Source organism: Pipistrellus hanaki, assembly GCF_964339955.1.
Source record: "Pipistrellus hanaki genome assembly, chromosome: 1".
Lineage (NCBI taxonomy): Eukaryota > Metazoa > Chordata > Mammalia > Chiroptera > Vespertilionidae > Pipistrellus > Pipistrellus hanaki.
In genome coordinates, this window is record NC_140503.1 from 21488246 (window position 1) to 21509155 (window position 20910).

At 53.8% G+C, this 20910-nt stretch overlaps 1 protein-coding gene across 1 annotated transcript in view; it reads left to right on the forward strand.

The window, feature by feature from the left end:
* The window catches only part of LTBP2 (latent transforming growth factor beta binding protein 2), a 92014-nt gene that overhangs the window by 41391 nt on the left and 29713 nt on the right, over positions 1 to 20910 (forward strand). The window contains 6 exon segments of the mRNA XM_084892072.1: positions 1735 to 1905; positions 2205 to 2411; positions 3226 to 3512; positions 4472 to 4574; positions 15133 to 15207; positions 17431 to 17553. Of these exon segments, the coding sequence (XP_084748198.1) occupies positions 1735 to 1905; positions 2205 to 2411; positions 3226 to 3512; positions 4472 to 4574; positions 15133 to 15207; positions 17431 to 17553 (966 nt within the window).

Below are 20910 nucleotides of genomic sequence, written 5' to 3' on the forward strand. Positions count from 1 at the left end.
CCTCCCCACATGATTGGCCACCGCCCAGCAGTCCTCCCCTGTGTCCCTGGACGCTCTCTCCCAGTCCCCAGAGCAGCCACTCCAGCTGCTCCCACTCTCCCCGGTCCCAACCCTCAGGCACATGGACATGCCTGCACTGCCCTGAGCTCCAGCCTTCCTCCCTTCCTGCCCCGCCACAAGCACAGCGCCCCCTTCCCCTCCGCCCCTGACCATGCTGATTTCAGTTTTTTGTTCCATTTTGAAAGTTGAGATAACATTTTAAAGTGTACACGTCAGTGGTTTTCAGGATATTCACAATCTGATGCAACTGCCACTGTTAACTAATTCTAGAACATTGTCATCACTCTAAAAAACAACAACCCCAAATCCCTCATAGGCATTAAGCAGTCACTCTCCATTTTCCCCATCTCCCTAGCTCATGGCCCCACTGATCTACTTTTTGTCTCTAGAGATTTGCACGTCCTGGACATTTCATATGAATGGAATTATACAAAATGTGGCCTTTTATGGCTGCCTCTTTAAGTTAGTATGATGTTTTCAAGATGACCCCTTTTCTTATCATCTTGAAAAGCGGGTGTCCCTCTTGTCGAAGGCACACACACACCTCCTTTCTTTTGTTGTTGTTTTGGTTTTAAAACCTTTATTGCTGAAAGTATTACATATGTCTCCCCCCACCCCCATTGACCTTTTCTAGCCATCCCCCGGCCCTCCACCCTAGGCTTTCTCCATCCTATTGTCTGTGTCCTTGGGTCACACCTTCTTTCTTGATTGCTCTGGAAAGCTAGGCCTCACAGGTCCTCCCCTTGGCCCCTCTGTCCTCCCCTCCAACCTGCGCCTCTCCTAGCCTGTACCTTTCCGGCAGCTTCTAGCAGGTACACACAGACTATTTCTCCCCTTTTCTCTGGCTTTCTCTCCCTCCTCTCCCGTTAGCCAAGCTTCTTGACCGGGTGACCGCACACACTTTTCACAGTTTCCCTCCTCCATCCCTCTGCCTCGCCGCTTCCCTCTCTGGGCTCCCCACACCACAGGAACACCCCTCCTTTGAACGTCAGTCCGCTGCTACCGCCCCTAAGTGAAGCAACCTCAGCTCACACCGCTGGGTGGCTTCCCTCCCTGGTCACCTGCCTCCGCTCCACCTGCACACCAGCTGGGAGGACATTCTCCCCCCACATTTCCTCTTTGATCCCTTACCGGACTCTTCAGGGACTTCCTACTACCCACCAAATAAAGCACCCATCCTTGTTCTGACAACCAGTCTCCTCCCACCCCAAACCTGCCTCCAATCGTTCTTTCGGGCTTTATCTTCCTCTACTTCTGGAACTCGCTGCACTCCAGCAGGTCTGAGCTACATTCTTACAACCCAACCTTCTCCCAGCCTGTTTCCTTACCTGTGAAGTATTAGCTTGGATGTAGGAACACTGCCAATCTTCAACCATCCTAACCTGCCACTTTTGTGGCATCTTCTAACGGTTCAACCTAAAATAAGACTCAAGAGCGAAGTGCATAAAGCATGAGCTCATTGGCTGCACATGGACGTCCCTCAGTCAATGCTTGTCTGGGAGATTCTCACAGGTGTCACCCTGCCCCAGCAATGGGGCCTTGTCTCCTGTGGGTGCTTAGCAAATGCCCGTGGGATGGACTCATCCCTGGTCCCCGGGCCTGTCCAACCAGCCTCTGGAGGTCACAGCTGTGCCTCTCAGCCCTGCCCCCTGGACCCAAGCCCTCTCTCTGCAGGGCTGAACCTCACGGAGAAAATCAAGAAGATCAAGATCATCTTCACTCCTACCATCTGCAAGCAGACCTGTGCCTATGGGCACTGTGCCAACAGCTGTGAGCGTGGCGACACCACCACCCTGTACAGCCAGGGCGGCCACGGGCACGACCCCAAGTCCGGCTTCCGCATCTGTGAGTCCCTTCTGCCCTCAGACGGCAGTTCCCGGCTGGCCCTGCCTCCCAGGTTATTGGGGGGTCGAGGAAAGGCATGACAGGGCCCTTTAAAAAGCCAGGGGCTTGTTCTTATCTCCCTTTCTTCACCCCCGGGGGCCTCCTGGAAAGTCCCTGCATTTTAGGCGACGACACTGTACAGATTTGGAGTTCTACCGCACTCTGCTTCGTTGTCACCCACTGCGACATAGGGGTGTGGGTGGTGGTGGGGGTGCTGCTATGTTCTTCTACCGCCGGTCACTGTGAGGTCCACGTTGTAGATTTCTGCCAGATCCCCTGCCTGAACGGAGGCCGCTGCATCGGCAGGGACGAGTGCTGGTGCCCCTCCAACTCCACCGGCAAGTTCTGTCACTTGCCTGCCCCAAGGCTGGACAGGGAGCTTGGGGAGAGGGGCTCCCGGCTCCGGGCGCTGCCGGAGGGCCCCTTGAGGCAGTCCACCTTCACGTTGCCGCTCTCCAACCAGCTGGGTGAGTGCAGGGCTGGGGCGTGGGGCTGGGCGCCCTGGGTTGCCCGGAGGGTGGGAGTGGGCATGGTGGTGGAGGGGACCGGCCTCCAGGCCTTTCTTCACAGTCAGACCTCCCTCCTTCTCTTCCTCTGCCCTCGGGCCTCCATTTTATCCCTAAACTGCTCTTTGCCCTCCCATCCGAATTCAGCAATGTATTTGCCCTTGCCGCATACGAGTGCTATGCATGAATCAAAAGAGTATGAGGTCAAGGTCCTGCCTTCAAGGAACCCAGGAACCTGGACAACAGAGGAGGATGGGCAGGAAAGAGATAGCTTTATAGAACACTTCATTTCCCCTGCCTTCCATGACTAGGTGCCAAATTAAAGGTACAAAAATAGAGGAAGTCAGGGCATGGAGAGCGCCCTAAGCCCAGGGGGTTCAGGGAAGGCTGCATGGAGGAGGTAGACCTTGGTTAGGCCTTAAACAATGGCACCTTTGGTTACACAGAGAGGAGGGGAGGGGTCCCTCTGTGGAGGGACTGGCATGATCAAAGACCACGCAGGCTCAGTGCACTGGACCTCAGGGGTGCACAGGTCCATGGGAAAGGTGCAGGAAGGTAGCTTAGACGTTGATAATGAAGGGCCTTCGTTGAAAGGCAAGTCGTGAAGGAGCTTGTCCTTCATCCTGTCCCCCTCACCAGGGAATTGTGCTAAAGTTTGGGTAGAGGTTGAAGATATGAGGGAGGATTGGGGGCCACTCACGGCCAGGGGCTAGAGGACACTCTTCAGAGGGTGGGGCCCTGTTTCCCCAATGCTGACCCCAGCCCCTGTGCCCAGCCTCTGTGAACCCCTCCTTGGTGAAGGTGCACATCCACCACCCGCCCGAGGCCTCCGTGCAGGTGCACCAGGTGGCGCGGGTGCGGGGCGAGGCCGAGGAGGCCCCGGAGGAGAACAGCGTGGAGACCAGACCTGGGCCCCGGCTCGCCGCCAGCCCTGGCCACGGCCACTGGGACAGCAACAGCATCCCCACGCGGCACGGAGAGGCCCCTCGGCCGCTGCCCCCGGCGGCACCCAGGCCGCGGGGGCTGCTGGGCCGGTGTTACCTGAGCAGTGTGAACGGCCAGGTGAGAAAGCGCTGGAAGCTTCCAGAACAGGGATTGCCCCCGCCCACACTCTGCTCCTTCTCCTTCTCTCTCCTCCTCATTCTTATGGAACATAAGTGTCTTTAGAGTCTCCCGTCCCCCAGGAGAGAAAACTAGGCCTGTGATTGCTGAGTGCAGACAGGCCTGCCTCCTTCCTGGGCTCCACCAGGCACCTGTCAGTGCACGCAGAGCAGGGCACCAGGGTCCTCGGCCCCGGTGAATCCTGGGCACTCCGGGAGCTGAGTCCAGGGGCCCCTGGTACAAGGACAGTGGGGCCCTTAAATCTGGCGAGAGTTTGGTATTCAGCTGAGAGTAGGGTCATAGGAATTAGCAAATGCAGGTTAAGCCCCAACGCTTTGGGGGTACAATGACGAGAGTCACCTCGCACCCATCAGGAAGCAACCACAGTCAGTGATGGAAAATCCGATGAGCTTTTCTGAGCTCAGGCACCTGAGTACAGAAGCTAAGCCAGACCCAGGATGGTTTTTCTGGGGGTTGCAGTTTGGTGTTTCCAGAAATCCCTCCTGACTTGAGGGGACTGGAGGAAGCCGCCAGTAACCAAGGGATAGGGACTCTGAGTCCCCAGACCCGCCCTGGCCCCTCAGCTGGTGGTGTCCCTGAGCCTGGGCCATCCCCGTGGGGTTGGCACTGTGGGTGATCATGGAGTTGGCACAGAGGAAAGCTCATCCTTTGGGGTCCCCCATCGAAGGGCTGAGGCATGTAGGAAGCAGTTTGCCTGGAGTTAGTCCCACCCCTCAAGTTTTGGGTCTGCTGAGTGGACTGCAGGGTGGTCAGCTTCCTTCTGGAACATCAGCTGACTCTTTCCTATCCCCTCCCTGGGGTGGGGGTATCCTCTGGCAAGGTGTGGGGGGAGGGAGCACGTGTCTCCGTGCACAGCAGGGGCGGGAAGCAGTGACACGTGCCAATGGCCTTTCTTCCAGTGTGCCAACCCCCTGCTGGAGCTGACTACCCAAGAAGACTGCTGTGGCAGTGTGGGGGCCTTCTGGGGGGTGACCTTGTGTGCCCCCTGCCCGCCCAGACCAGGTGAGTGCTGGGTGCCAGGGCCCAGGGTTGTGTGGGAAGCTCTCCCAGGGCCTGGCCTCTGCTTTACCCGCCTCCCATCTCCTACCGGGTCTAGGGGGCCAGGCAGGCAGCAAACACTGATAGACGGGGCAGCCTTCCCACGTCTGCTTCGGGGCTGCCTCTGGCTGGTGGCGGAGGCTGCTGAGGACTCAGCCTGGGCTGCCTGCTCCATCTGAGTTCCTGGGAAGGTCCCTCCCTCTTGCCAGCATTCTTGCTTGTATTTTAGGGATCCCATCCCCTCATCTATCCCTGCGCCCCTTTCCGTATACCCCCTGCCCAGGTACCAGGGGCCCCGGCGTCTTGATTTGGTGACTTGGTGTCTCCTTTGCTCTCTCCCCGGAGGGGCCCCCAGGCCTGCTCCTCGCCTCCTGTTTCCTGCCTCCAGTCTTTGAATCCGGAATTGGGTGTGTGTCCCAGAATGTTCTCAGCCTTGGGTACGGAAAACCCAGTTCCCTGCCCTCTTTTGGATAGTGGAAAAACCCAACATGTATTTATTCATTTATTCATTCATTCACTCACTCAGCAAATACCTGCTGGGTACCTTGCGTGTGCCAAGCTCTGAGAATTCAGGAGTGAGCACAGCGCTGCTCTCACGGGCACTGCTTTTGCAGGCGGGAGGCTGTGTCAAGGTGCCTGTGCCTTGAGTAGGGCTTCTGCGCACGCAGCCTGTCTGCCCCTCCAGGCCTCACTCCCGGGCCCGGGCCTGCCGTGTATTTCTTGGGCCTGTCAGCAGTCGACTCAGTGAGTTGGCTTTGTCGGGGGGCTGGACCGGAGCCCAAAGGTGGGAGGGGCAGGGCTGCTCTTAACTTCAGACCCGGCTTTGGAGCAGGGACCGTGTTTTCCTAACTAAAAATAAGTGTGACGGTCTCGCCGGGTAATAGACTTGTTGGTGAAGCACCAAAAGGTTGTATGAAGCTCCCAGGCTTGAACGTAGCTGGTGTCAGTCCCAGCTCTGCCTGCTGACTGGCCTCTCTCCGCTCTGTCTCTGCTCTGCAAAGGCAGTGCCAGCCTCGCAGGGCTGCCCTGGAGAGTACAGGAGATGATGCATGTGCCTAGTGTTAGGTCCATAAATGGTAGCTGTTAATAGTATTATTAGAAAGATCTCTCCAAAAAGGGAAAGGGGAATGGACCCACTGCCTCACGTGGAAGAGCGCCGTCAGGCTACTCAGCACCGCCCCCTGCAGGCCAAAGATGCTCGTGCCACTTTTCTTTTTTCCTTCGTTTTCCTTTTTCCTTCTGGTCCAGCTAGCTGACCCTTGAGATTCCCATATCCCACATTCCACTCAGCCAGCCATCAGTAAGTTTAAGTGGCCCCAGTGGACAGACCGTGGGGAATTCCACAAAGGCAGTGCCCACTGCTTCCTGTCCCCAAGCCTGCAGCCTAGTGGGGGAGGGGAGGAGGGAGGGCGAAGGCAGGTAATGGGCATCAGAAAGAGAAAAATAATGCTAGTCAGAGACTAGACAGTGCCAGGTGCAGTGGGGACAGACAGCAGATCCAGAGACTGTTAGGTCCTGCAGCACCTCCGTGCAAATCAGAGAAAGGTCCGCCTTCCATTGCTCCGAACAGTCTGTACAAACATACAGATCTAGGATGCCAATGTGCCCCTTAACGTGGTGCTTTATGCAGGGCACAACCCGCACACCTGTACACTGTGGGTAGGCCGTCCTAGCTCAAACTGGTGAGTCAGGGGAAGCTTCTTAGAGGAGGTGACATTCAGGATGGGATCCGAAGGCTTATCAGAGTATCCCAGTCAAAGACACGGGGAACTGCTTACTGAGCCGAGGAAACTGCATATGCAGGTGAGACCAAGAGAGTGAGCAACACCTCCTGGCGCACAGCACACCCAAGGCTGAGCCCTCACCCCCTCCAACCCCCACTGTGCTCAGCACACTCAGCAAGCTGGGCGCAGGGCGCAGGCCCTGGAATGGCGAGCATTCTAGCACACCAAAGAGCATAATAACAAGGACCAGGGCAATGTAAGCATTTCAAACACATTAAAGTGCAGCTGGGCATTGTAGGGAGAAGGGGCAAGAGCAGGGAGCCTTGTTTGTGTTGACAGAGTGCCACACACCTAGCTCCGTGCCCAGAGCCAGGCTGGGGATGTTTCTTTAAGGAGGCATGACAAACAAGCTACTGTGCAAGAGTGGGAGGAAGAAAGGCCAGCGGCTGGGCTGGGATTGGGAATAGTGGGCAAAACTTCTGGGTTCTAGAACATTCTCTGCCCTGGTGCCTTTGCCCCTCTGAGCCTCTATTTCTCCGATAAAATAAGGCTTTGCATCTCAGGGAAGGACTTTGTCATCCTCAACGAGGCGGTCTAGCAGGATGGGGGTGGGGGGATGATACAACCTGCAGTGAGCGAGCCCTGCGATTTTGTTGCTTCTCCTAAATCACCTGGCTTCTGAGACTCTGTGCTGGACTGTGGGAACGTCCCTGTAGAATACCATTCCCCCTCCTCTTCCTCCTCCTCCTCCTCCTCTTCCTCCTCTTCTTCCTCTTTCTCCTTCTTCTCGTCCTCTTCTTCTTCCTCCTCCTCCTCCTCTTCCTCCTCTTCTTCCTCTTTCTCCTCCTTCTCATCCTCTTCTTCCTCCTCTTCCTCCTCCTCCTCCTCCTCCTCCTCCTCCTCCTCCTCTTCCTCCTCCTCCTCCTCTTCTTCCTCCTCCTCCTCCTCCTCCTCCTCCTCCTCCTCCTCCTCCTCCTCCTCCTTTTCCTCCTCTTCTTCCTCCTCCTCCTTCTTCTGGAACTTCCATAGTAATGTAGCTGTGTGTATTAAAAGTAGAGATCAGGAAGCATTTAAGATCTTGCTTCCCAAATACACTCTTATGAAAATCCAAAAAAATAATAAGTAAAAGTAAAGATCAGAGTAGCAGAAATAGAAGAGTAAGGCTAATTTCAGAAACACTTAGGAGTTAAAATCAATGCCTGACTGGCATGGCTCAGTGGTTGAGCATCAACATATGAACCAGGAGGTCACAGTTCGATTCCCGGTCCAGGCACATGCCTGAGTTGTAGGTTCGATCCCCAGTGGGGATGTGCAGGAGACAGCCGATCAGTGATTCCCTCTCATCGTTGATGTCAGAATGCTGCTGTTTCTGACACAGAAACAGGACTGCCTTCAAGTCTCAGTGACATGGCACAGACAAATCCCCTTTTTTCCAGAAACATTCCCCAGGGCCCTCTTTCTCAGGGGGATGGCTCAGTGGATCCAGACTAGCCTCTGGTCCCCCTGGTCCCTTCACTGCATGGCAGATGCAGCTGACCCTCCTGACCCCATGGGCGTTATCAAAGGTCCCCACTCAGAACTTCCAAGTCCCCCTGCCAGGGTCGGGAGAGCACCTGGCCCTTAAAAGCCACTTTGATTGAAGCCACATTTCCAGTTTTCATCTAAGACAGACATCTGGGTTGACTGAAAAGCTGGCCGCTGCCCCATCTGTCCTGGCACTAGCTTGTCCACCCCAAGGTCCGTTTGCTGGGCAGCAGGGCGGGCTCACAGCTCGAGGTCGGCCCTGGTGGCTCCAGCTCTTGCCACGAGATCGTCTTTCCTTCTGCTTGGCACGGGATGAGTTCACCTCGGAGCCCGGGCCCCTCCCTGCATCTCCAAGGAGAGCTGGCTCTCGCTCTGCAGCTTCCCGTCTTCAAAACAACCACCACCACCCGTTTCCAAACATTCACACCACGCTGGGCTCAACCCGGGCATGATCTCATTCCATTGTTTCCGCCACCTGCGAGCTCAGGCTCTTTATCCCACCGGGCAGGTGAGGAAACGGAGTTCAGAGAAGGCTGGGGAGCTTGCCCAAGACCACACACTCAGGACAAGTGCAGCCAGGGTTCAGACACCACAGCGCGCCTGGTTCTCAGCTGACCAAGGTCTCCCTAACTCTGACCAAGGCCTGGACCGGCCTGCAGACAACGAAAACCAGGACCCCAAACCATAATTTCACAGACAGGAGGACGCACCCGGGATTGTTCCATGAGTTATGTGTGCATGAAGGACAATGTCCCTTGGGGTTGATAGACAGGCCAGGCAGCAACCTGCAGCCCAGGCCTGAGCGTTGGCTGAGACGCACGAGAAGTGTCGCAGGGAGAAGCGAGGAGGCGCGTTCCGTGCGGCTCAGGAGGGCGAAGGCCGATGCGTGGATGTTTCTGGGGAGCAGAGAGCAACTCAAAGCAGCAGCGTGTTAAAACACCTCCTTCGGGTTCTTCATGGCCCCCATGCCCCCCGGCAGCTGGGACTTCAGGTCCAGACAGCAGAGCAAGTAAATGCTGCGCTCGCCTCTCCCACGGCCACATCCACATCACAACTCAACGAGAATAATCACCTCACAGAACCACCTGACGACGAGCCAAAAGGAACTCCTATATCCAAAGGCATAAAGAATTAAAAAAAACAAAACAAAACAAAACAAAACTGCCCAGCAATATGATGGGGTGTGCCCGGAAGTACCGAGCTCCCCGCCACGAGGAGTGTGCTTACCTTAGTAAGGTTTGTAGGAGTTGGAGAAGGACATTGATTTTGCGGGGGATGGAGGTTTATATGCACTGAATGGCCAGATGATGATGACCTCTGAACGCATAATCATCTGGCCACTCCGTGTACTTCTCTGAGTACCTCATTTATTTGTTATCAAAGATACTATACATCGTGCGCCTGATCAGTTTTCCCCTTTGCACTGGCTGATAGAAAGCTCAGGACAAATAGGTGGTTGGTCTGCAGCTAAAGTCTTGAGTGTACCCATTGGAGATACGAATACACTGAGTGGCCAGATGATTATGTGTTCAGAGGTCGTCATCATCTGGCCATTCAGTGTATACATTTGAAAGTTTCTTGGAAACACTCAATAGAAAGAAAGCTTGGGTGTGGCTTGGTTTTGTCAGGGCCCTTCCCCACGAGGAGTGTGGCAGGCACAGTCTGGGAGGCCAGCCCCATGGGGGTGATGTGGGCATGACGCCGGGTTGGAGCAAAGAAACATGGGCCGGTCACAGGGGCAATGTCATTATTGTCACCATCGTCGTCGTTATCCGGAGCATATCCTAAGTGCCACGCCCCATACTTCCTCGTTTTGTTGTCTTCTAACAACATCTCTAGGAGTTTCCGAGCTCACTATCTTCATTTTACAAATGAGGAAACTGAGCCTGAAACCTCAGGTCTATAACACCTCAGACCTCTGCTTCTAACCGCTCTCTAATCTGCCTCCTGTCCGTGCTGCTTTCTTGTGTTCTTGGCATTTGCTAGAGGACCGAGCGAACTCAGCCAGTGTGGCTCAGTGGCTGAGCATCAGCCTATGAACCAGGAGGCCACAGTTCGATTCCTGGTCAGGGCACATGCCAGGGGGTGGGCTCGATCCCCAGTAGGGGGTGTGCAGGAGGCAGCCGATCTATGATTCTCTCTCATCATTGATGTTTCTGTCTCCCTCTCCCTTCCTCTCTGAAATCAATAAAAAATATATTAACAGCATTCAGTTAGAGTACCCAGCTTGGGGAGCAGCTGTGCTGGGGTGGGGTTCCTCTTCTCTGGGATTTTGGATGAGATACCCAGTTTCCTGCTCTTTGAAAATGGGGTTTTCAGAATTTCAGTTGTTGGGCTGAAAAACACAACAACAAAACTATTTCTTTGGCTTGGGGATTTTCTGAGAGCGTCTCCAAGGAACTTGGAGCATCCTGGGAACTAAGCCTGGGATCATGTTAGCACCTCCCTACACAAGCGGGAGAGAGTCCCTGACACGTGGTGCCTCTGGCCTGGAGCTCCAGGACGGGACGGGGGAGGGTGGCCGGATGGCACCGTCTGAGCCAGGGTTCGGACCAGACCTCTCTCCACCTCACTGTTGTGGGGACTGAGATGCCCACTCTGGCTCCAGTGCCACCCGAGGAAGCGGTCAGAGCCCATCTGTGGGCAGAACTTCTATAATGATTGGGAGGCTCCATTAGGACTTCACCAAGGAGGAAGGTCTGGAACAATGAATATTATGATAATTACCAACATGTGACAAGAATCGTGCTGAGTTTTACATACTTGTTCAGTGTTCACAATACCCGCCCCCCCTCACCCACCAAAGGAAGGAATTTTCATCCCCATTTTACTGACAAAAAAAATTAAGGCTCAGAGAAGTTGAGAAGTCTCTCCAGCAGGCTATCCTTCAGATTGTGTGGAAGGAAGGAAAGAAAGAAGGAAAGAAGGGAGGGAGGGAGAGAGGGAGACAGGGAAGGAGGGAGGGAGGGAAGGAGGGAGGAAGGGAGGGAGAAATCCTTGGGGAGCGCCTACAGGCTGTGGCAGGCTGCGCTAGCTTAGACTGCATTGATTTTTCAGTCAAGTTAATCCTCACAACAGCCCACGAACTGAGTGTCTGTCCACACGTCGACAGAAGAGAGATATTAAGACTGAAAGAGGATAAGCGATGTGCCTCAGGTCACATAGCTCTTCAGACTGGAGCCAGGAATTGAATGCGGGTCCGGCTGCCCCAGCACCCACCCTCTTTCACCCACTCTGGGGTGTGGAAGTGTCTCTCCAGCTTACCTGCCCGAGGTTTACAAATGGGGGGGTTCAGCTCCAGCCTGAGCACGTGCCCCTACACATGGAGCTCAGCTTCATCTGTGTGTGTGTGTGTGTGTGTGTGTGTGTGTGTGTGTGTGTTCTCTGGGCAGAGGGGTGAATGGCAGGCCATCTGTCATCACAGCAGAGTTCGGCACGGCTTGTAAAGTCCTGTGGCCAGACTTATGTCTCCACCTCCTCCTCCCTGAGCTCTGTCATGGGGTCAGGGCCAAAACTGTCCCAGCCATTGGTTTGCTCTGGCTGAGGCCTTCCTGGGAGTCTCGTCAGCCACGGGGGAGAATGCGCAGGGCAGGGGCAGGCTGCCGCCAGTGGCCCTCTGCTTCCTTCCCGGTGTGTGCCCAGGCTGAGGCCCGGCAGTGAAGGCACAGGGCCTGGGTCAGAGGCCGGAAGACCTGAGTTCCAGGCCCACATGTCCCCGTTTCCTCACATACGTCTGCCCTACATGATTACCGGGTATTTTGTAGATTCAGACTCCTTGGAGTTCAGGGTGATCCCAGCTGACTGCTCAGGAGCTGCTTTGGCCTACTGGGGTCTAAAAGTCCCAAATGCAAGGTCACCTGCAGATTCCAAGTGTCTCCGTGGAAATCATGGGTTACCAGGCACTCTCTCTCTCTCTCTCTCTCTCTCTCTCTCTTTCTCTCTCTCTCTCTCTCTCTCTCTCTCTCTCTCTGTCCAGGTCTCACAAACCCCTCTCTGTCTGCTCTCTGATGCCTGAGCTGAGAGGCCGTGAGGGCAGCACAGGTTCCTCACCGTATCCTTTATCGGTCCTGCAGAGCCTTCAGTTCTACACCTTGTAGAGCATTTGCCCAGCATCTAATTATTGTAGCTCCTCTACCTCCTCCTTTTGATCCCTTGTAAAAAAAAAAAAAAAAAAAAAAAAAGGAAAAGGGAGGGTCCCAGGCGTCTTCCTGTGACCTCCAGACCCTAGAATTCTCAGCTTACACACCTGCTAAGGCCTGCGGTGAAGTCCATCATTTACTTATTTGGAGGCAGTGGAGAGGAATGGTTCAGAATTTATCCTCTGGAGGCAGATGCCAGGGATCATAATCCCGGCTCCAGCCACCTGCTGGGTGACCGAGGGCATGTGTCCTCACCCTCTGTGCCTCGGTTTGCTCACCTATAAAATGGGGATAATAATAGTAAGTACCTCCAGCACTGTTATGAGGATTAAATAAGTTTCTATAGGAAAAGCCTTCATAGCAGGGCCTGGCCCCTGGTGAGTGCTGTTGTAGCGTTTGCTGTGATTATTCATTCCACTGTGACTGAGTGCCATACGGTCCCCTCTGCTGCGCTCGGCTCCAGAGACATAGCAACGAGGAAGAAGACAAGGACCTGGTCCTCGCGGAGCTTACACTTTATGGGGGGAGACAGGCAAGCAGACAGCCCCCCGTGTTAAGTGCTATGACGAGGGAAGGCCTGTGTGTGTTGGGAGCACTGGAGAGGCGTGCCTGGGGCGGGGGCTGGGGGCAGGTGTCAGGGATGGGGATACCTGCCCTCCCTGTTCACTGAGAATCACACAGCTTGGGTACTTTAGGCTGAGCCTAGCCCCCACGGTGGAGCAACATGCAAACCCTGAACAAGACCGTCCACAGCAGGCATGAAGATTACAACTTAAATCCACACTCCTTTTATCTTAAAAAATGATGCTTTACTCATGTATGTCCTCACTTGACCCGTCTATCAGACGGTCAGCGGTCATGTTTGGCACACACAGCACAGGGCAGATGCTCCTGTCTGTCCGGCCAATCACAGCACACAGCACACAGCAGTGCTGGGCTCAGGGGTCTTTCAATGATGTCGTCTAGTTTTAACCAGCAACCCTCACCAAATGACGAAAAAGGCCGTGGCCTTCAGTGATATACATTGTGGCAAATTTACCCAGCATCTTATTAGCTCTTCCGACCTTGCCATGAGATATGCCCAGAGATAGCAGGTAACGACAGGAGTCAAACTGTTTAATTTAAAAAAGCATTTAAAAACAAGCCACTCAAACTTTGCTCTATAGGTGTACCCGTCTCTTGGTATTTGCAAGGATCCATTTCAACAATAAAATATATAAACAACTATCTTTCTTTTTAATCCTCACCAGAGAGTGTGTCTACTGATTTTTGAGAAAGAGAATGAGAGAGAGGTGGGGGGGGCGGTGGAGGGAAGGGAAGGGAAGGGAAGGGAAGAAAAGGGAAAAGAAGGGAAGGGAAGGGAAGAAGAGAGAAGAGAAGAGAAGAGAAGAGAAGAGAAGAGAAGAGAAGAGAAGAGAAGAGAAGAGAAGAGAAGAGAGATACATAGATTAGTTGCCCAACTGAGGACTGAACCCACACCTAGGTATGTGCCCTGACCGGGAATTGAACCCACAACCTTTTGGTGTGTGAGATGAACTCCAACCAACAGAGCCACCCAGGCAGGGCAAGAACCATTAAAGAAAGGATGAACCGGAGGACATATAATCTCGACAGTAAAGGACTTCGTGAATAAAAATAAGCTTTACTGAACAGCTTTGGAAGTTCACCCACTGATGTTATGACTAGGAAGGTAACAGCGGTGGAGAGGATCGGATGTAAAATTCCTCCACTGCAGACTTCATGGGCCAGCTCAGGCTGTAAACGAGTTAAAGCCAGAAGATAAATTGCTACCGGAAGTCATCACGCAGCTAACTTTACAAAACAAGACCTTTACGGTCTGATGGTATCTCTCTGCAGCTTTGTGTTGGAATACTGTCTGTGAAAATCCCTTGAGCCCTTTGAGAATTACTGCCTGAGTCTTTCTTGGCAGAGGAATTGTCCAACTTCAAGATGGATTTTGGTTTTTATTCTTTGTTAAAAACCAAAAAGATGGATATTCTACATCTGCTGCCTTTTTCGGTGGTGACAGATGGTTCTCAGTAGTTTGCTACCTGCTAGAGCTTTTCAGCGAGGTTGACACCCTCGTCTGTCCCTCCAAAGTAAGGGAGACTTTTCCCTGTGTTTTCTTTTTTTTAATTAAAAAGTTTTTAATTTCTCCATAAAGGGGAATGTTGTGAGATCAAGGCAGGAGGTGTACCAATACCGAAACACTGAGAATCATTTCCTTATTATGGGATGCTGTAAGCCATCTCCGTTTGGAAAACTCGAGAGCTGGAATTTTCTGACTTACAATTTAATTTGTAAGAACGACTAACCGACCTCCCTACGGAAAGATGGAATTTTACTAGCCAGATTTCAACAGCATCGCATGATTGGTAAATGTGAGCGAAAAATAAATGTCATGGTTTTATAAAGGCATTCACTAATGAGTTTCTTCCCTCTTGATCTAGGATACTTTGTCAGCTAAACCAAGGATCAAAATAGACTGAACTGAGCTGGGGTGTGAATTGTATCCAGATGTTTAAAAAAAAAAAAATAGTAAAACAGCCCTGGCTGGTGTGGCTCAGTTGGTTGGGTATTGTCCCGGGCACTGAAAGGTTGTTGGTTCGATTCCCGGTCAGGGGTACATGCCTGGATATTGGATTCGTTCCCTGATTGGGGGCATGCAGGATAAATGTTTCTCTCTCACATCGACGTTTCTCTCTCTTCAGCTCCCTTCTTCTCTCACTAAAAATCAATAAAAAATATATTTTAAAACATCAGTTATATAAGATGTAACCATCAGGAGAAACTGGGTGATGGATACTCAGGGACTATTGTTTTGCAACTTCCTGCAAACCTATAACAAAAAGTTTTTTAAAAAGTAGTAAACGTGTCAATCATATGTGATATTGTATTACATCGATACAGAGTAATATATATGGTATGTAATATATTCATATGCAAAATATATAGGGACTTAGTATCATTTTTATTAAGGGCAAGGTGGACTGAGAGTAGCCCGGTGGGAGCCAGGGCAGGGATTTCAGCTAAGGAGACACAGTTGGACATCCAGACTGCACCTCCCTTCCCAGCGTGGGTGACAAAGGAACCCCAGGGCCCTCACTGAGACCTGTCTGTACCTTCACTCCTCAGCCTCTCCTGTGATTGAAAATGGCCAGCTGGAGTGTCCCCAGGGGTACAAGAGACTCAACCTCACTCACTGCCAAGGTAAGGATGACCAGGGCCACGGCTGGGCCTGGTGATGCAGGAACACCTCTGCCCACCCTGCATCGTCAGTGGACACTGCCTGCGTGGTCTCCACTGGGGATCTCTAGACCCCAGCTTGGGGAAACTTTGGGGTTTGCTGGTTCCAGAGACTTAAGGAAATCAGGCGATGGGCCAGATCCACCTGAGAAAGGACCTGGAGCCAAGCCCATCCCTCCCTCCCCATCTCCACCCACCCTCTCCCGGACCGGGGCCACGTGCCTCTCCAGGAATGTGTGGTGCCATATCTGAGGGTGCCACCCCACTCCCCGAACATCCCCTCACCTCCCAGGCTGACCTCCCTGATGGGAGGACTTTGGACTCCAGGCTGGGAGACCAGGTCAGCCTGAGTTAGCAGAGACCTCTGTGGACTTTGCCCAACAGGCACCTTTGGGGCTTCCCCTGCCTCAACCCACGGCCGGGCGGGGTTAGGGGTGGGGAGGAGGCACAGGCGGAGGAGAGGGGACCATGAAGCACACCCCTGGCCTTGCTGGACTGGCCTGGCTGGCACACTCTGTGAGGCCAGCGGAGGCCCAGAGCGCTCTGCATTAGAAAGCCCCAGAGCAGCCAGGCCCAGGGGCCCCTCGGGGCAGAGGGTGGGAGAGGGGCTCAGCAATGGCTTCTGTAGGGGATTCCAGTGGGGTGGGCAGTGGGACAGGGACGGAGGGGTCCAGAGGCTTCACCAGCAGCCCTGGCTCTGAGTGAGGAGCCTGCGGGCGGTGGGCCTGGCAGTAGGTCTGACAGGAGTGGGCCTTCCCGCTGGGAGAGGCTGCTGGGGCTGGCGGGGGTCAGCGAGGAGCTGAGCTTCCCCAAGGGGAGGCCGCCTGGCACGCACCGCTGTCTGTGTGGCTGCTCTGGGTGAAGCTGGGTTGGAGACCCAAGTGGCCTCCTAGGGACCTTCCCCCTTGAGGCTGGAGCCTGAGGATGCCCTGGGGTGGCTGGGCTACCTGCCTGTGGGATGCCAGGCCCCAGAGGCGATTTCCGGCCTGTGGGTAAGAAAGGTGCTTGCATCAGGCAAAAGGGCAGATGTCTGATCCAGCCCAGCCCAGCCCAGCCCAGCCCAGCCCAGGCCCCGCCTCCCTCAGGGGCAGTGAGCTGAGGGCCTGGCGGACTGTGGTGTGGAGACATCTTGGTTTTGCCCTTGGAGGGTGCGGTAAGGCTGTTCATACCTAAATGTGCCCAGTGGCTTCCCAGCCGGGGAAGGTGGTGTTATTTCCAGAACCTCAGATGAGCTCTGCTTTCCAGCCACTGAGCCCCGGGGTACAGGATGCTCAGGGGCCCTCCCAGGAGGCCCTGCCCCTGAAACCTCCCCCTTCCTGAGGCCAGGGCGGTGGTCTCCATGTTTGCGAAGGAACCTACCCAACTCTGCACCCGCATGCGCCACCTCTGCTCTCACTCCTTCCTTCTCTGCTGCTCCCACAGGGTAATTCTGGGGCGTTCCTCTGAGCTGCATGCATTGTGCCAGGTGCTGGTACACAGGGATGGCTTAGGCATGGCTGCGGCCCCAGGTGGAGACAGACACCTAAACGGTGGCTCAGCACCTGCCTCCTCCTCCCCCTGGCCGGAACCTCCGTCCTGCAGCTCGCTGCGTGCCTGTTCCCCAGATGTGGGCCTGGGAGCTGCTTCTGGGGCTCTCGAGGCAGGCTGAGCGGGAGGGACCGGAAGTCCTTTCTCCACCCTCCAACACCCCCCTTACCCCCCGCTGTCCCCTTATCCGCTTCCCCTGTTTGCATCCCAGCATGCCACCCACCAGCCGAGTGGATTTGGGCAAGTCATTCCCGGAGCCGCCGTCTCCGTTCCTATACAATGAGGACATGTGGACCTATTTGATGAAACTCTGTGAAACTGAATGAGGCATCACGTGTAACACACCGGGCACAGAGGAGACGCTCAGTAAACATTAGCTCTTCATATCATGATCATTATGACCAGTTCCAGGACCAAGTGACTTGCCATTTTTTTAATTTGTTTTGGCCTCCTAATGTGAGACCAGGTGGTAGCTGTTCTTCTGAACCCCATTTTACAGATGGGAGAGTGAGGCACAGAGAGAGGGGTCAGCGCAATAAAGGGCAGCCCTTTTGTCGTTGTCCCTTCACTTGGAGAGAGTATTAGAAGCTCTCTGCCCCAGCCCTTCCCTCCGTCAGGCCTCCCGGGGCGGGTCCATGGTCGTCTCCTCCAACCCTGCAGATATCAACGAGTGCCTGACCCTGGGCCTGTGCCGGGACGCGGAGTGCGTGAACACCAGGGGCAGCTACCTGTGCACCTGCAGGCCCGGCCTCATGCTGGATCCGTCCAGGAGCCGCTGCGTGTGTGAGTGCGGGCGGGGAACCGGGGTGGGGGGCGCCAGGCGGCAAGATGGGACCCTTGGGGTTCACGGGGAAGGCCCAGAGCAGAAGTTTCCCCCGGGCCCCTTCCCCAGGCCCAGAGGCTGCTACTTGACCTGGAATTGGGCCCGGTGTACACAAACAGGTCCATCCCCTCCTGCCGGGACAGGCAGCTGCTGCTCCACTTCGGGCGTTAGGCATTTCTTGGGACTTTGCAGTTTGGGATTTTCTACTCCTGTTTTTTTCCTCTCGTCGTTTCTGTTCCGTCTTTGGCCTCATTTCCTTCGGGGAATGTGTGTTGCCTCTGTCCTAACATCTGGCTGAGCAGCGGCTGCCTCTTCGGCGCCTGAGGGGGCCTGTCTGCAGCAGGAATGCCACTGCCGCCAGCCCCAGCCTCCCCACAATCCTGTGATCCCCTTGGTTCTGCGTGTGTCTCTGCATCCGCGAACACATACGTGTCACGAGTCCTATTGGCATCGTGTCCGTGTGTGCGTGCGTGTACACCCGGGCAGCTGTTTCCAGTGACCTCTGCGGTTTCCAGCGGGGAGAGGCCCAGGCCGACAGTCCCTCTCCGATGGCAGAGCTGACGCCACGGTCCGGACGGGGCTTTCCTGGGGCAGGGAGGCCTGGCCAGAGCTGAATGAAACCAGTACTGACTGGCCTCTGCCAAGGGACAGCCCAGGTCAGGTTGGCCACCCCACTCAGCAGAGCTCCCTCAGTCTGCAAACGGCCAGGCACCGGGTCTGAGGAGACCCCAGAATGGACATGACTCCAGCGCCACCCAGAGGGAGCGCCCATGTGAAAGGAGGCCTCAGCCCCGTGTGTGTCTCCTCAGGGATAGGAGATGGTTAAAGCCTTGAGAGGGGACACCCAGCGAGGGCGGGGCCCAGGGTGGGTAGGATATGTCAGGCAGCTCTCAGAAGACCTCATGGTGACAGAGACAGGCAATCAAGGCCTTGAGGGGCACACAGCTCTTCTCCTCCCCACCCCACCCACCACTGTATTTAACATCAGAGATGACATATTAGTGCCAGAAAGAGCCTTAATGCAGGGAAGCAGAGGCGGCCCTTGAGTGTTCTCCCTCTCCCTTCCTTACTGTTTCCCCAGCCAGCCTCCTCTGATGACTCATATCTATGAAGTGGGTAGGGAAAGTACTAAGTTTCTCTTCCCTTCATTTCTGAGCTTTGACCCCCTTCTTGGCAAAGGGCTAGTGGAACAGCTACAAGGGCCCTCTGCGCTGGGCAGCCTGCTGATGTTCCCAGCTGTGTCACCTCGAAAGGACCACACCCTTCCCTACGATAGCCCCAGGGAAGTGGCTGCTGGAGGCAGAGACTGGACCTGGAGACCATGGTTCAGGGACGGGTCTGGCACATGACTTGGACAGGACCCTTTCTCATATTTCACTGTGAAGAAGGTTTATTGTCAGGAGTCTTTGGGTTGCAAGTGACAGAAACCCAACTCAAACCACTGAAAGCAAAAATGATTCATTGGTCCACACAACTAGGAGGTCCAGAGGTAGGTGTGCCTCAGGCTTGCCTGGATCCAGGCACCACAGTGTCATTAGGATGTCTCTTGCTCTCTTCCTTCGGTGTTGTTGATTTCTTATTCCTTCAAAGGTACCCACCAGACACTCTAGACCTGTGGTCGGCAAACTGTGGCTCACTAGCCACATATGGCTCTCTGGCCCCTTGAGTGTAGCTCTTCCACAAAATACCATGGCCTGGGCGAGTCTGTTTTGAAGAAATGGCGTTAGAAGAAGTTTAAGTTTAAAAAATTTGGCTCTCGCCGGAACCAGTTTGGCTCAATGGATAGAGCGTCAGCCTGCGGACTGAAATGTCCCAGGTTCGATTCCGGTCAAGGGCATGTACCTTGGTTGCAGGCACATCCCCAGTAGGGGGTGTGCAAGAGGCAGCTGATCGATGCTTCTCTCTCATTGATGTTTCAAACTCTCTATCCCTCTCTCTTCCTTTCTGTAAAAACTCAATGAAATATATATATATATATATATATTTAAAATTTAGCTCTCAAAAGAAATTTCAATCGTTGTACTGTTGATATTTGGCTCTGTTAACTAATGAGTTTGCCGATCACTGCTCTAGGCCTATAACCTTCCACCCTTGAAACTCAAGAACAATAAATAGGAACATAAAAAGCATCTTTTCTAATAATCCAGGAAGAGTCCCAAAGCTAATTAACATCATGGGCCTACTTATCAAGTGCCCATCCCTGATTCAATCACTGTGAGAAGGATATGGACTATACTCCTTCAACTGGGAAGTGGAGACCAAGGCCGAGGGAATAAAGGGTGGATCCCACAGGAAAACCAGGATGCTGTTACCAGAGAATGAGGGACAGGCAGAAATAAACTCATGCACCACCCATCGCCCTTAGTATGAAGGAGATAAGACCCAGGAGGTCATGTAGCTCATGGTGGGTAGGGAAGTTGAACTTGGGCTGAAGAGTCCTGACAGGACTCCCAGAATCATCAATTCCTCAACTTTGAGTGTTGACCTTTTCATCCCACCTCTTCCCCTCATCCGTCCCTCTGAAGATTTCAGTCTCTTCCAGTAAGGCATGGCTCCTCATCTTCCTTTGAGGTAATTTATAAGAGAATAATCTATAATATTTACTATCAATGTACAAGCAAGGAGCCTGGTTGATGTTGCTCAGTGGTTGGATATCAACCTATGAACCAGGAGGTCATGGTTTGATTGCTGGTCAGGGCACATGCCTGGCTTATGGGCTCCATCCCCGGTGGGGGGTGGGCAGGAGGCGACTGATTGATGATTCTCTCTAATTATTGATGTTTCTATCTCTCGCTCCCTTTCCTTTCCTTTCTGAAGTCAATAAAAAATATTTTTTTTAAATATATTTTATTGATTTTATACAGAGAGGAAGGGAGAGAGATAGAGAGTTAGAAACATCGATGAGAGAGAGTCATCGATCAGCTGCCTCTTGCACACCCCCTACTGGGGATATGCCCGCAACCAAGGTACATGCCCTTGACCGGAATCGAACCCGGGACCCTTCAGTCCCCAAGCCGATGCTCTATCCATTGAGCCAAACCGGTCCCGGCATGAAGTCAATAAAAAATATTTTAATAAGTACAAGCAAGGGGACAATGGTAGTGGCATTGTTATTATTGAAACCCAGACTAGCTCACCCTCATTGTGGTCCACAGGATTGCTTCATGGATCTAGCCATCCATCAATCCATCAGACGCTGGGCAGGGAGCTTGATTACAAAGATGACAGTGTCCCTGCCCTGAAAGGTCCCCATCAGGCCTTTGGTTCTCACCTCGTCTGTGGCCCTCAGAACACACTGCTCCCCACTCAACCCAGGC